Raw genomic sequence first — 15,576 nt, forward strand, 5'->3', positions numbered from 1 at the left:
GATGTACCCGCCCATTCTCTCTATCTCTCTCTCTCTCTCTCTCTCTCTCTCTCTCTCTCTCTCTCTCTCTCTCTCTCTCTCTCTCTCTCTCTCTCTCTCTGCTGTGCTGATGCTCTGCCCCATCCACCTGAGGTGATCACGCAATTAATAGCGGGAGCGCGCTCTCTGTTTTAGTGGTCCGCGTACCCGCTGCGCACAGGAGGCTGGTATACAGTCGTTTACCTCGTGAACCTCAGGAAATATCAGTACCTGTTTATCTCATGGACAACTGGATTTGAATTTTAGTTGTTGTTTTTAAGTTTTTTTTTTTACATTTTTCAACTGTCCCGTTATATAAAAGTAACAGGTAAGCGGCGCGCAGACTATCTCGCCTGCAGTGTTGTTGTGGATTGTTTACTGACATTTCCTCTGCAGTATTTCATAACTCCGCTGGTAAACTTGTTTGTTTTGTACTGTCACAGAAACTGTCAACTCCCGTGAGTGTTAGTAAGTGTTCCAACAAAACGCCACAGGTTTGCTTATATTTACAACTTTCCTCTCTTTAATGACACTTTATGAAAGCAGATGGATAAATGAATCAGTGCTCGCGTGCGCTGGTAAGTGTAACGGCATGTCGTGAACGAGGGAAGCACGCCCACTTACAGCAAGTGCGCGGTCCCGTGACTTACCCGTTAAACCTAGTTAAAACTCGCGCAGAGCTCCGACCTTGCCCACTACGAGGACACGTCAAATCACAGTTGTACTCTCTCTTTTCGCAGGGTCATATCAACGGAGTCCAGCGTCTGCGTGGCATAACAGAAGCACTTCTGGAACGCTTGAGTCATTTTATGGAGGCTTGTGGGACGCAACGAAAAAACATCTATTAAAGTATTCGCACTGAGGATATCACTCCAGATCCCCTTTAGTTCGGGACATAGTCTTGTTTGGATTTCAGCCTGTTTGAAATGTGGCGTTATGTCCTCGAGATAAATGTGCTATGTGTGTGATTTGGAGAGGATCTTGTGGAAGGTGTCCAGTGGGAAAGAGACTGGGTGGACTCATCTGCAACTGATCCCCGTTTTCTGAGCGCAATGGACTTGGAATGAAGACAAAACATGGATATAATCTGGGAAATATTTATTATCATTCAAGTCAATCTCATTGTTTGCACTTCAGGTAAGATTGTACATTATGATTTAAAAAAAAATCTTTACAAGAAGTGCTTTGATATTCGTGTTATAGCTTGAGTTGCGTTAACCATAAAACATGTATTACAAAATCATTCACTATATACGTAGTTTTTCCCCTATTATTCAAATAATATAATATTATTAAGTCAAATCCTTCAGAAGGCGCGGAATTCCATCGAAATCCAATTTTTGATTATATAAAAATCACTTATTTTTTTATGTTGCCTTCAACGTTCATATAGCCACGCTATTTTATATTAATTAGGCTACTATTCCTTCGTTAATTCAAATAATTTAAGTTAATAAGATATTTTGCTTAATACTGTGTGGCTGTTATATTTGATGGTCAATTTGCCATACTAACTCATTCGGGTAGGCTATGTGTTGTAGGGCTGGCTTGGCATACAGTAAGTGAAGCGTAAATTACATTAAAAATTTAATTACATTAAATTAGTAATAGGCTGAGTTTTTCAGCCACTGGTTATTTAAATGTGAAATATTGATTTTTGGAGGCGTTCATCACTGCAAAGACTAATTCTGCAATGGAAACCTGAATTGCAGCACGAACTGGTCTACTCGAACTGTTACCATTTTACCAGTTACTATCACTTAGTCAGTCTAATGCGGAGCTCGTGTGAGGTCGATTATATGCTGTCCTCTCAGACATTATAGTGTTAAAAACCAGAACACCCACGGAAATAACTTATTCAGTGGGCAGAAGTCTATAAATGACTGCCAAAAGCCGTCCAAATAAAAGCCACGAATGTTATTAAATGACTAAACAAATCAAGTCAGTTCTGGTTCAACTTTAAAGCTCCTCGCGAGAGGGTTATGGAACGCGTCCAGCAGTGTCGCCCACGCGAGAACTGGACATTGATGGCAACTCAGCGCGCAACACATCAGTCTTTCTCATGATGCGTAGGACAGGCAACGTAAACGTCCTTGACCAGTGTATGGCCTCTGAGAGCTTTCCTTTTTAGTAACCTCATGTACATTTCCACGATGGTGAACATTTTACATGAGGCTACTTATATGGAAATTCAGACTGTTATTACTTTGAAATATTAATTTTTACATTACGTAGGAACAATGTGGTTGTTATATGTGTGAGTGGTTTGCTTTTAATGTGTTTTTATGTATGTGAAATACTAGCAGTGTTTATAATGTGATTGCAAGGATTCTTATAAATATCTCCTGTGTTTTGCTTAGCAAAATATGATCATGATATCAGTTGCAACGAGCATTTTGGTTATATGTTTAGTAGTGCCCTTAAATCTGGTGCCAGTTTTGTCTCCCTCTTCCACTTAGTCAACGTGAATTGTTGTGCACTCATTTGACTTCTATAACGTTATATAATTTGGTAATACAGGTCTTTAGCCATCAGGAATTGATTGGATTGTGAAAACTGGGCATTACACACTGTATCAAAGCAGAGCCAGAATAAATGTAAGTTTGCTATTTGGCATTGGGATAACATTACCCAGTAGAGCCCACACAGCCCAAGTGACGTCAATGGAAAAGGTTGTTTCAGAGGAAGAGCAGGTTTTTAAAATTTTGATTAATGATTATGATGATGGCCTTTCTTCCCTTTGGAATAACGTGCACTATAAATCATTCATAATAAGAGCAGGAATGTGCTTTTTAAAAAGAAAATAGGGTACATTTTGAATTTACATTGACTTTCAGATATTTTCTGGTGTAGCTATGGTGCATCATTATTATCATTTTCAAAGCATTTCCAATTTGTTCCACAGCCATCAATCCTCAAATAGCAAAGCCCCCTTATTTACTGTCAACACTGTTTTCCCCAGCAGTATTCTTGATGACTTGTCTGTTGTAAGCAGTTGCATTGTTTTGACAGATGGAAAACACTCCATTTTGCTGTTTAAACCTTTATATTATCTTTTTTGGAAGGTCTCTCTTTTTTGGTATAACAAGGAAGCTCTCAATGTTTTTTTTTTGTTTGTCGCAACATCATACTCCCAAAGATCAAAGATTCCATTTTGTCCCCACTACAGTCGTAATTGGACTGTAACGAGTCCCAACTTCCCTAGCCCTTTGGTTTTCAGGCATTCTTACCGGAACATCATAGATTTTAGCTGACATTTGCAGAGCATGAGCATTTGTTTAGTTATGGCAGTTAACATTTGCTTTGATGCCGCTTTGGATCCAGCGGCACAGGGATCGCCTCATGAACCAAGATTCTCAAAAAGTGCAGACCATCTCCTTGTGTCAATGTGCAAAGATACTGCAGTTTTAGAGGGACTGTTGATATAAAATCATATTATAGTTCTATTAATTATGATACTGTATGAGATTCTTATTGGGACTGATTTATTCTGTGCTCTTTCTAGTTCATTTAATGATCATACTCTTTAGGATAGACAGTGATGTACAGAGTTTTCAGTGTTGGATTTTTGAACCTCACTGGATATTTGGTATTGTTTTGGTATATGTATTATATATGTATCTCACATTTAACTCTGTGTAATGGTAATGGAGTGCAAAAGCTGGGTTCCTTTTTAAAATAATTGTTTAACAGTGGAAACTGTAGTGGAAAAATTACACTACCCATGATGCTGTACAGAAAATTCCACCAATCAGAGAGTCGAAACAAGCAAACTGCACCAAAAGGGCTCTTTAGCTTCGTCCACTCCCATGAAGCACTGCAAATGACGTAATCGAGTCAGCCTCCCTATGCTCTGAATAAAATAAATAAATAAATAAAAAATAAAATGTGTGTGTGTATATATATATATATATATATTAGTGTGTGTGTGTGTTATATTAGGGCTGCGCAAATAATCTAAATAAACTGCACATGATTTGGCAAAGGCTGCAAATATATATATATATATATATAAATACGCATCTTGTCAGTGAAGCACCGTTCTGTGATCGGTAGTAAATTCTGCTCCATCTGAAAGCCAGAGGGCGCTCTCATGCAGACACTGCAAATATGGCCTGCAGAATAACGCACATCGTTCCAGGAAATCCCTATTGGCATCATACTATCTATCGCTGTAGCTGAATAAACAGAAGATTGAAACACTTTGATTAAACATGATTAATAAACACATGACACACTATGACAATATATGGTTTACCTGAGTTCTTCAAGCATTCTCGGTATTTTCATGATAATAAATTATATTTACTGTATACTTCAAATCGACATAGCCTTTATCACTGTACAGAATACTGTGAAATATGTTGTGTACCTTATTCTGTGTAAGAAGCCACATCATCTCCCAGAAGTATGTTTTCAAACACTCAACTGACATTATGAAGTGAGTTTGGAGTAAAAACATGTTATTAAATGTTCAAAAAGGTTCATATTTCTAATGTGTGGAAAGATGTTTGACGTGTGTTGCTTTTTCAAATGCACGTTATAAGTGACTCAAACTCACAGTGCTATTAGATGGAGCAGTATTTACTACTGATCACAGAGCTGTGCTTCACTGACAAGCTGCGTATAAAAAATAATCGCAGCTTTTCCGATTTTCATAATCACACTAAGCGAAATTGGTTAAAGCGTGATTTCATGTTAATTGCGATTAATTGTGCAGCCCTAGTTTATATACGTGTGTGTGTGTGTGTGTACAGTATATACGCACATACATATAAAATATATATATATATATATATATATATATATCACAAAAGTGAGTACACTCCTCACATTTCAGCAAACATTTTAGTATATCTTTTCAAGGGACAATTCTATAGAAATGAAACTTGGATATATTTTAGAGTAGTCAATGTGCTGCTTGTATAGCAGTATATATTTACTGTCCTCAGAAAATAACTCAACATACAGCTATTATTGTCAAAATAGCTGGCAACAAAAGTGAGTACACCCTAAGTGAACATGTCAAAACTGTGTCCAAAGTGTCAATATTTTGTGTGAGTACCATTGTTATCTAACACTGCCTTAATTGTCCTGGGCATGGAATTCACCAGAGCTGCACAGGTTGTTGCTGGGATCCTCTTCCAGTCCTCCATAATGACATCACGGAGCTGCTGGATGTTAGACACATGGCGCTTCTCCACCTTCCGCTTGAGGATGCCCCACAGGTGCTCAATAGGGTTCAGGTCTGGAGACATACTTGGCCAGTCCATCACCTTCACCTTCAGCTTCCTCAGCAAGGCAGTTGTCATCTTGGCGGTGTGTTTGGGGTCGTTATCATGCCGTTCGGCACAGTTTCTGAAGGGAGGGCATCATGTTCTGCTTCAGAATGTCACAGTACATGTTGGAATCCATGTTTCCCTCAATGAAGCTCAGCTAGCCCAGTACCAGCAGCACTCATGCAGCCCCAGACAATGATGCTACCACCACCATGCTTGACAGTAGGCAAGACACAATTTTCTTGGTATTCCTCACCAGGGTGTCGTCACATTCTGGACACCATTTGAGCCAAACAAGTTCATCTTAGTCTCATCAGGCCACAGGACATGGTTCCAGTAATTCATGTTCTTGGACAGGTTGCTTTCAGCGAACTGTTTGCTGGCTTTATTGTGAGCCAGCTTCAGAAGAGGCTTCCTTCTGGGAAGACGGCCATGCAAACTGACTTGTTGCAATGTGTGGCGCATTGTCTGAGCACTGAGAAGCTGACCTTCCGCTTCTGCAACCTCTAAAGCAAGGATAGGCAACGTCGATCCTGGAGTGCCACTGTCCTGCAGAGTTTAGCTCCAACCCTAATCAAACACACCTGAGCAAGCTAATCAATGTCTTCAGGATTACTAATGCTAAAGGCAGGCGAGTTTATATCAGGGTTGGAGCTAAACTCTGCAGGACAGCGGCACTCCAGGATCGACGTTGCCTATCCCTGCTCTAAAGCAATGCTGGCAGCACTCATGCGTCTGTTTTTTTAAGCCAGCTTCTGCACCTGACGCATAGCACGAGGACTCAACTTCTTTGATTGACCCTCGCGAGGCTTGTTCCAAATGGAACCCGTCTTGGAAAACCTCTGTATGACCCTGGCCTGTACTGTAACTCAGTTTCAGGGTGTTACCAATCTTCTTATTGCCTAGGCCATCTTTGTGGAGAGCAACAATTCAAATTCTCAAGAGTTAGAGAGTTATTTGCCATGAGGTGCCATGTTAAACATCCAGTGGTCAGTATGAGAGAATTGTACTCAAAGCACAAATTTTAAGTGCTCTAATACAAGATACACAATGGTCCTGTCAAGCAGACAAAAACATGAAAATGATGAATAGGACATGTGGCTTTGCATGGTTAAACGACGTACAGCTATTATCAGTTAGGGTGTACTGTACTCACTTTTGTTGCCAGCTATTTTGACAATAATGTCTGTATGTTAAGTTATTTTCTGAGGACAGTAAATGTTGTTATGACAACATGAGGGTCTGCATTCATCCAGGTAATTGGAAGAATGTGAGATCAAGTCCAGTCAAAAGCATTTGGACTTGGGCTGATCTATATGATCATTGATAGCAGCATATGCTAATTTTGTGGATTGTAGTTTTATGTAACCATTCACATACATTTCCTTCAAACCTCTTGGAAATGAAAAAAAGTTAGTCCTTTAGTCTTGGAGGACTGGATTAATCAGAGCTGAATACTGTCTCCAATTCCAGAGCATCTCTTGCTTATTGAGAGTGAGGCATTTACGGTGGCATTTTTAAGACTTGAAGAGGTTGCGTGCACTTTCATCCATGGTGGCTAAATGTTGTAATTTATCAAATCCTAGTTTGCATGGTTGTTGTAACTTTTTGCATGGTTCTTTGAACTCATTAAGCAGTTGTGGGCACAACATGTTTGTGAATGATTGTGGAATATTCAAATGAATGCTTTCAATTAATGTTTTTTTTGTTTTTCATTTTGGTCCCATGCAGAAAATGTAACCTATTTTTATAGCTCAAATTAGAGAATGTATGATACAACTATAATTAGATACAATTGGAGTAATGTTTTTCATTAATAACCATGCTTATGTTTCTAATCTCATGCTCTTTATAAAATTACTCCCACTTTCCCTGAATCCTGAGAATTTTAGTGTGAATTTTTAATTAGCCCGAAGAAGCATTTAATTTAATTAAGCATTTGATTCAGTAAAACCAGACACAAGCCATATTTTAAAACACTGAAAGGCTAAAGACTTGCTGAACTTCTAAATCAGCCGCTAGTCAGGAGCAGCTGTGTTTAGCTATGTCTTCCCTGATGGGTGGGTGTAGCTAACACTATTGACTGTCACATGCAACGGGCATAGCCATTTGTAAAAAACACAGCCATGAATCTTGTCACAAACCCACAGAAGCAAGACACCATGACATGTTTGCACTAGCTCTCAGGTGCCCTGTGGCACATCATCCACAATGCGCACCTGGCCACTCTTAGCTCAACAAGCGACACTCGCCGCAGCTTGACAGTGATCTCGGCTCTCTTTATGAGGGAGGCCTCGCCACTTCCACGCATGTGACTGCGAGAAGGTGTTTTTAATGTGTGGGCAATGCCACGGATGAAGGCCGGAACATTAAGCATTGATATCTACAGGATAGTACAGAGGCTTTCGCTGTGGCTGGGTGATCCTGCACGCACACACTGGGCAACACTGTCTCAGCCGACTAATCTGATAATCCCATGCAGATGTGTCTGTGAGTAAGTTTGCATCTGTGCATGTGGACAGAGAGAGAGAGAGAGGGTGGGAGGGAGAGAGTTGCAAGATTGTCAGCATCCTCCTTACGTGATTTGGTTGTTTATCCTTTCCCTTCCAGAATGAGGGGCTTATGTCACAGTTCAAAACGTTTAGATATTATGTAAATTGCCAAATGAATTGTTCTAAGAGAACCTGAATGCATAATACAGAAGCAGTTTGTGTTCTTGTCGATAAAAGTGTCTCTGAGGGAAATCGCTGCAAATGCTCCAGTAATACTGATAAAGTTTATATCTGGTAGTAAAACTTCCACTCTCGCATTTGCCTCGATGCATTTCCCGAGGGAAGTGCTAAGTTCTCCATGTTGTTTTTGCTGGTCAAGGCAGTGGGTGTGCATTTCATACCATGCCATCTGTCATATAATTTATTTATTGTAGAATAACCTTTTTTAAGACTTTGGTGCTGCTGGGGTCATAGTAAGGCCATCAGAGCTAAAAAAAAAAACCCTCCAGTATTAAATCTAGTGTTGATCCGCAAAGGATACAGGCCCTTAGCTTACTGTGTAGACCGACGCTGGTGGAGTGGGCTGGAGCTTCAGTGTAGTCAACGTAAAAATTCTAATAGGCTAAAATGACATCTCGACTGAATCGATGACGTCAATGATGGTCCTGTTTCACAAAACAAGGCTACATCTGAAATTGCGTACTGTGTACGTACCATACTTTTGAATAAATAATTACTTTGCACCCATTAAAAATATGTTCTATATAGTGTGTGAATGTGTGTAGTATGAATATAAGGATGTACTACATCCATGTGAGCTACCAGCTACTAACAAATCATTTCTCATGGCCTCGTGGGATAGTAAAGTGTCCATCAGATGTGCACTTCAGAATCTCGCTAGGTACTTTTCACCAACTGCCTTATTTCGGTGAATTCGGGCATACAGTTTTGCACCTACTACAATATAGCAGTGGCTTTAACGGTTTATACGTTTTCATTAAAAATAAATTTCCTTATGGAGAAAACAAAATACTATGAAAATAGTTTCAGTTATGACTTTTTTTTTATTTTTTTTACTTGATTTAGTAGTCTATTTAGTTTTGTATCAAATAAAATGGGATTTTCGTTGATCAAGATCTGGCAGTAACAGCACATTTATCACTTGGGCAAGCGATTCGCTGACAGCTTTCCCTGCGCATGAGATCCACCATTTGCCAGCAAATCAATGAGAATGTGGGACAATGATGACGATACATAACAACAGAGCATAGGTGCCAAAGCTGCTGTGGATCCGCTTATCCGAAACCATCCATGACTGGCAAATTTGAAGAAAATTATCGTCGTTTGGCAAATACATAAATGACGGATGGTTACAACGTTTTATAAGCTTTATGGTACACCCCAAACATGGGAATTTGTAGTAATTTATAGTTAATGTTTATTAGCGAGACCCCGAATGGCTTGGGTATGAAAGCATTCGCAGCTTATATGGACCCCATGCCCTTGCAATATAGTAGACGTATATGATTTCAGATGCAGAAAAAGACGCCCTAGAGCAGGTGTTAATTGCTTGCTAGTATAGCAGCGGGCCAGTGGCGCTTAATGGGTCTCATTCATGAAACATTCGTAAATATTCGAGTAAATATGAGTGATTTGCGCATAAAGAGACCTTCCCGAAAACTCATCTCCTGATTCACAAATACTTTGTAAACGTCAGATGTGATAGTGAAATGTGTGTGTGTGTGTGTTAATGAATTCCAATCAGTCGTAAATGGGACGCGCGTGCACGCTCATTCTCAATTACCATAAATCCCGCCCATTAAATCCGACTGACAACTATATATGAGCATCATATTATGACACCAAACGAAGGATTTCAACATGTCTTCTCAAAAACGAATGAAAAAGAAAAATTTCTCAGATGTAGAAATCGAAGTTTTATTATCAGAAGGTCATTCAAAACACCACATTTTATTTTCAAGCATAGGCTACATAGTGGCGAATCAGGTCCAAAAAAAAGGCAAGCTTGGCAGCATACTGTATTACAGATGCAGTTAATGGAGTTTCATCTGTTAATCAAACAGTCAAGTAAAAAGAAAAACCGTTTTTTTTCTCAAAATGTTGTGTAAATATGTACCCGATTAAGGTGAATTAAAATGCAGCCTTAGTTATTAATGAGCAAAACGTTCGGATGTTAAACTCACTATTTACGCGTGGCTGTGAGCAGGTGTAGTTCTCTTACGAGAGGTTCTCTCGTATTGCGTAAGTTTAGCTTACGCTACGGGAAAGATTCATCTTCTCGAGATATTGAAGCCAAAAAAATTATCCTTAATTTTGCATTCATTGTCAACGCAGTGCAGCAGCTAACAGACCTAGAGCAGGCCATCTCGCGTGCTCATTGGTTGCCCTGCTGGCATCTGCTGCAGCCTACTAGTGAGCCCCGCGTGACGTCACGCCCAATGAAGGGCGCTCGCGCCTTCATAGCGTCACAGCCCGCCAGAATGGGCGTGGCTTAGCGTATAAAAGAAGGGGCTGTAGGCTGACTTCCCTGATTTTTCGACTCTTCAGCGAGCTCTCCGCATCGCTGGATCAGAGAGAAGCCACCGCCGCCGTCGAACAGCGAACAGCCAGCTTAGGACAGCGCTGAGGAAGCCGGCCGTCTTCGCCACCTTCAGCCATCCGTGCGAGCTACGCTATCCGGCGACGTATCCTTTTTTACTCTGTTGTATTCTCTTCTAGCTTACTCCAAAAAGAGCGCGAGTGTCTTTTTAAAGATGCCTCGCATTTCCTGCGGCTCGTGTAGGGCCCCGGAGACAGCCGGAACCTGTGGCCACTGCGACGCGCTTGCCGGAGAATCTCCCTCGAGCCTCGCTCTCGCCTTCCCCGCCTCTCTTCACCGACGCGCAGCTGCCGCTCACGAGCCTCACTGCCGTCGCGTCTGAGGATGAGGTTGAGGGACACGCCACAAGGGACTGCTGTTCTAACTGCGGCTAGCTTCCTTTACGTTACAAGGAAGCTATCGCGCCCACCATAGAAGCAGTCACTCCGCCCTTTGTGGGACCGCGCAGTGATAAGCGCCGTTCCCAAAGGCAGCCGGAGCCTGTAGCCACAGCGACGCGCTCGCCGGAAAGCCTCCCTCGAGCCTCGCTTTTCACCTTCCCCGCCTCCCTTCACCGACGCGCAGCTGCCGCTCACGAGCCTCACTGCCGTCGCGTCTGAGGATGAGGTCGAGCGACACGCTATGGACTGCTGTTCTAACCGCAGCTAGCTTCCTTTACGTTACAAGGAAGCTGCCGCGCGCGATCTTATCTGCTCGCGCTACTTAAGCTTTCGTAGTTTCCCCGTGGCTCAGTGGCTAAACTCAAAGCTTTCGCGCCAGAGACCCGTGTTCGATCCCGGCTCTCGCAGCAGAAAAAAAATATGCAGCTCTCCTCTATGAGCTCGCGACCAGCTTTCTTACGTACAGAAAGCGAGCGCGCACCCCCGAGCGCATGCGTCACCGGCGAAGGAAGGAGAGAGTGTGGTTTTTTGTCCCGCCGAGGCCTGACAAACCCCCTCTTTTTCTCAAACATTTTCCAGCTCCTCCTAGTTCGAGCGGCTGGTAATGTCTATACTGCAGTAGAGAGCCTGTTATAACACGCACGCCTGCAGACAATGCCGACACGCACACGAAAACTGTGATGACGCTCTCTCTCTTATCTGCTCGCGCCAACTAAAGCTTATGATGTTTCCCCTGTGGCTCACTGGCTAAACCCTAAGCTTTCGCGCCAGAGACCCGTGTTCGATTCCCGGCTCTCGCAGCAGAGAAAATAAATAAATTATGCAGCTCTCCTCTCTGAGCTCGCGACCAGCTTTCTTACGTACAGAGAGCGAGCGCGCGCCCCCGAGCGCATGCGTCACCGGCGAAAGAAGGAGGGAGTGTGGTTTTTTGTCCCGCCAAGGCCTGACAAACCCCCTCTTTTTTTCTCAAACATTTTCCAGCTCCTCCTAGTTCGAGCGGCTGGTAATGTCTATACTGCAGTAGAGAGCCTGTTATAACATGCACGCCTGCAGACAATGCCGACACGCACACGAGAACTGTGATGACGCTCTCTCTTTTATCTGATCGCGCCAACTAAAGCTTATGTTGTTTCCCCTGTGGCTCAGGGGCTAAACCTCAAGCTTTTGCCCCGGAGACCCGTGTTCGATTCCGGCTCCCGCAGCAGATAAAATTTATGCGGCTCTCCTCAGCAAGCCGCCGTATTCAAGTTTATTTCCCTGTCAGTCCCCTTCAATCAGGCTACTGCAGTGGTCCATTTAGCAGCCAACGAGCCGGCTCATTTGCCCTCTCGCCTGCACACATACGCCGTTTTCACGGCGACCCAGAGAAAATCTCAAAAGAGTATAATGTCTGGTCCGGCTCACGCCGTTGGTGTTTTAAGTGTAGTGAAAGTGCCCACGCCCCAGTGTTCACCCCTACACACAAGCACATCAAATCTCGTGTCACTCACAGAGCACACTCTCATAAAGCGCAGAAAGGCCGCTCGAGTGTTGAATATAAGGAATGTGTCCACAGGTCTGTGCCCACTATCTGCCCGCTCTGTTACACGGTCAATAAAACAGGTTATGAATGTAAGTCTCGTGCCCGCCGGAGAGCGTTCACGCTTACTGACACACACCTCCCCCCGGGCGCCGCCCGCGCGTTTAAATGTTATCACAAAACGCAGGGCATTGATAAGACGCTCCCCATCCGTTATGATCGGGGCGTCAAATACACTTGTAAGTCTCGTGCCCGCGCACACGCGCTCACGCTTACAGAAAGCTTTTCCACCCAAAGCGCTGCTTGCGCGTCAAAAAGTGACAATAAAATGCTCCCCATCCCTTATGATTGGGACACCTCACATAAATCAGACGGTCTCGGCTTTCAGCGAGCAGCCATTGCCCAGAACCGAGAGCGCGCGCGCCGCGCTTTCGGCTCCGGCTCAGTTTCACAAGCCCGCAAATGGCGGCGATCTGAACCCGGAGGCCATTCGCCCCCTAGCGGCTCACATAGCTGCGTGGGAAACTATCCCAGGGATTTCAGAATGGGTTCTGAGCACAATAAGCAGGGGTTTACACTTCAATTTATTCGCCGTCCCCAGCGCTTTCGAGCCCGGACCGCGGCGATAGTGAATGCGGAAGTAGCACACCTACTTCACGCAGAAATAGCAAAGCTGCTGTGCAAAGGGGCTATAGAAAAGGTGCCGCCTTCTCTGAGCGAGTCAGGCTTTTACAGCCATTATTTTCTCGTACCCAAGAAGGACGGAGCCTTCAGACCTATCCTAGATCTGAGACATTTGAACAAAGTGCTTGTGAAAAGACTGTTCAAAATGCTTACGACCAGGAAAAACCTCGCGCACGTTCGCCCGAGGGACTGGTTTATTTCTCTAGATCTGAAGGATGCCTATTTTCAGATTCAGATAATAGCCCGTCACAGGCAATTTTTGAGATTCGCCTTCGACGGTCAGGTATATCAATACACCGTCCTGCCGTTCGGCCTGTCTCTAGCACCCCGTGCATTTACGAAGTGCATGGACGCGGCGCTCGCCCCCCTGAGAAGTCAGGGGCTGCGAATAATGAACTATCTGGACGATTGGCTGATTTTGGCACAGTCAGAGACAGAGCTGCTATCTCACAGAACAGTGCTTCTCAGTCACCTGGAAAGCTTGGGTCTCACGGTCAACTGGACCAAGAGCTCATTACTACCCAGCCAGTCAATTTCCTTTTTAGGAATAGAACTGGACTCGGTGACCATGTCGGCTCGTCTATCGGCACAGCGCGCGCTCCGTGTTCGCCACCTAGCCGCGTCTTTCCAGAAGGACAGCTTTCTCCCTTTGAAAACATTTTAAAGGATGCTGGGCTGTATGGCATCAGCTGCAGCGGTGCTCCAGCTGGGCCTACTGGGCATGCGCCCGCTCCAACGCTGGTTGAATGCTCGCCCGTCCCGCAGAGCTTGGGTTTCTGGCGGTCAGAAAATCAGAGTGACTCAGACCTGCATAGCGGCTCTGCAGCCCTGGTTAGTGGCCGACTGGTACCAGCTGGGAGTGATGATGGGAACCATCTCTTATCGGAAAGTCATTTCGACAGACGCGTCCAACTGGGGTTGGGGCGCGCTGTTCGAGGGCAGACCGGTCTTCAGCCAGTGGTCAGACCAAGAGAGGTGTTTTCACATAAACTGTCTGGAGATGATAGCGGTCGAGAATGCGCTGAAGCGCTTCCTCCCGTTCATACAGGACCAACATGTTCTTGTCCGCTCGGACAACATGTCTGTGGTATCCTATGTAAACCGTCAGGGCGGTGTCAGATCCAGAAATCTCTGCAATCTGACGGAACGCCTCCTTATTTGGTCTCAGATGCACCTGCGCTCGCTGAGGGCGGCGCATGTGCCTGGCCATTTGAACGACGGCCCAGACAAACTGTCCAGGGACAACGTTCCCCCAGGGGAATGGTCCCTGGGCCCCCAAACGGTCCAGAAACTGTGGCGCCTATTCGGCAGGGCGGAAGTCGACCTATTTGCGTCAAAAGACAACGCTCAATGCCCGACGTTCTTCTCGAAGGACGAGGACGCGCTGGCCCAGGTTTGGCCCAGCCTCCGGCTATATGCTTTCCCTCCGGTCTCTCTGTTACCACAGGTGATCAAGAGAATCAGGGAAACGCGCCACTCGGTGCTCCTCATAGCCCCGCGTTGGGAGAATCAGATTTGGTTCCCGGAGCTAGCACGGCTGTCACATACAGCTCTGTGGCCGATTCCGGTGAGGGCAGATCTCCTCTCTCAGGCTCGCGGCACGATCTGGCATCCCCATCCAGAGCGCTGGTCTCTGCACGCATGGTTGATCAACGGGTACTCGTTGCCCTGCCAGAAGGAGTAATGAACACGATCGCGCAGTCTAGAGCCCCTTCCACGAGAAGGCTCTACGCGTCTAAATGGTCGGTGTTCTCTGGATGGTGCACCGACAGAGGTCTGGACCCGCGGACATGCGGGGTGGCGCATCTGCTCTCCTTCCTACAAGAGCTGGTGGATAAGGGAAGGTCCCCATCCACACTCAAAGTATACGTGGCGGCCGTGGCAACGTTCGCAGAATCGACGCACGGCCAGTCATTAGGAAGACATGAGTTGGTCATCCGCTTCCTTAGAGGAGCTAGGAGGATGAACCCGCCGCGCCCCCCGTCGGTTCCCATGTGGGATCTTACACTGGTCCTAGAGGCCCTGGAAGCTTTTCCCTTCGAGCCACTAAACTCCGTGGGGTTGAAATATCTATCACTGAAAACCGTCTTTCTGACTGCACTGTCGTCAGTAAAACGTGTGGGGGACCTGCATGCGCTGTCTGTCAGCGCATCGTGTCTTGAGTTCGGGCCGTATGACTCTAAAGTCATCCTCAGACCTAGACATGGCTACGTTCCTAAAGTGATGGGCACTCCGTTCAGAGCGCAAGTTATCTCGTTGTCAGCTCTGCCAGCATCTGACAGCGAAAGTGATGTGAACCTCCTCTGCCCTGTCAGAGTGCTGAGGTTTTACATTATGCGCTCCGCCTTATTCAGGCGTTCGGAACAGCTGTTTGTTTCATTCGGTGGGCGCACCAAGGGTCTCGCCTCCTTGAAACAGAGCCTGTCCAGATGAATAGTGGACGCTGTAGCAGCCGCTTATGCGTCAAAAGGTCTGCAATGCCCTCTGGGCATCAGGGCTCATTCCACGAGAGGCGTGGCCTCTTCGTGGGCATGGTCCAGTGGAATTTCTATCCTTGACATATGTGTAGCGGCGGGCTGGAGCT

General features: G+C 45.0%; 1 protein-coding gene across 2 annotated transcripts in view; it reads left to right on the top strand.

The window, feature by feature from the left end:
- Nucleotides 1-349: 349 nt before the first annotated feature.
- ca10a (carbonic anhydrase Xa) overlaps nt 350-15,576 on the top strand; it is a 198,961-nt gene continuing 183,734 nt past the window's right edge. The window contains exons 1-2 of one of the 2 annotated variants that reach the window (XM_056255503.1): nt 350-432; nt 759-1,155. In XM_056255503.1, coding sequence (XP_056111478.1) covers nt 1,095-1,155 — 61 coding nt within the window. In that variant the 5' untranslated portion in view covers nt 350-432; nt 759-1,094. Of the gene's footprint in view, nt 433-609; nt 1,156-15,576 lie in introns of those variants that run through there. The other variant, XM_056255502.1, reaches the window with a different exon arrangement.

This window comes from Rhinichthys klamathensis, unplaced genomic scaffold (assembly GCF_029890125.1).
Source record: "Rhinichthys klamathensis goyatoka isolate OS25496 unplaced genomic scaffold, OSU_Roscu_1.1 h1tg000121l_1, whole genome shotgun sequence".
NCBI classification, from domain to species: Eukaryota; Metazoa; Chordata; class Actinopteri; order Cypriniformes; family Leuciscidae; genus Rhinichthys; species Rhinichthys klamathensis.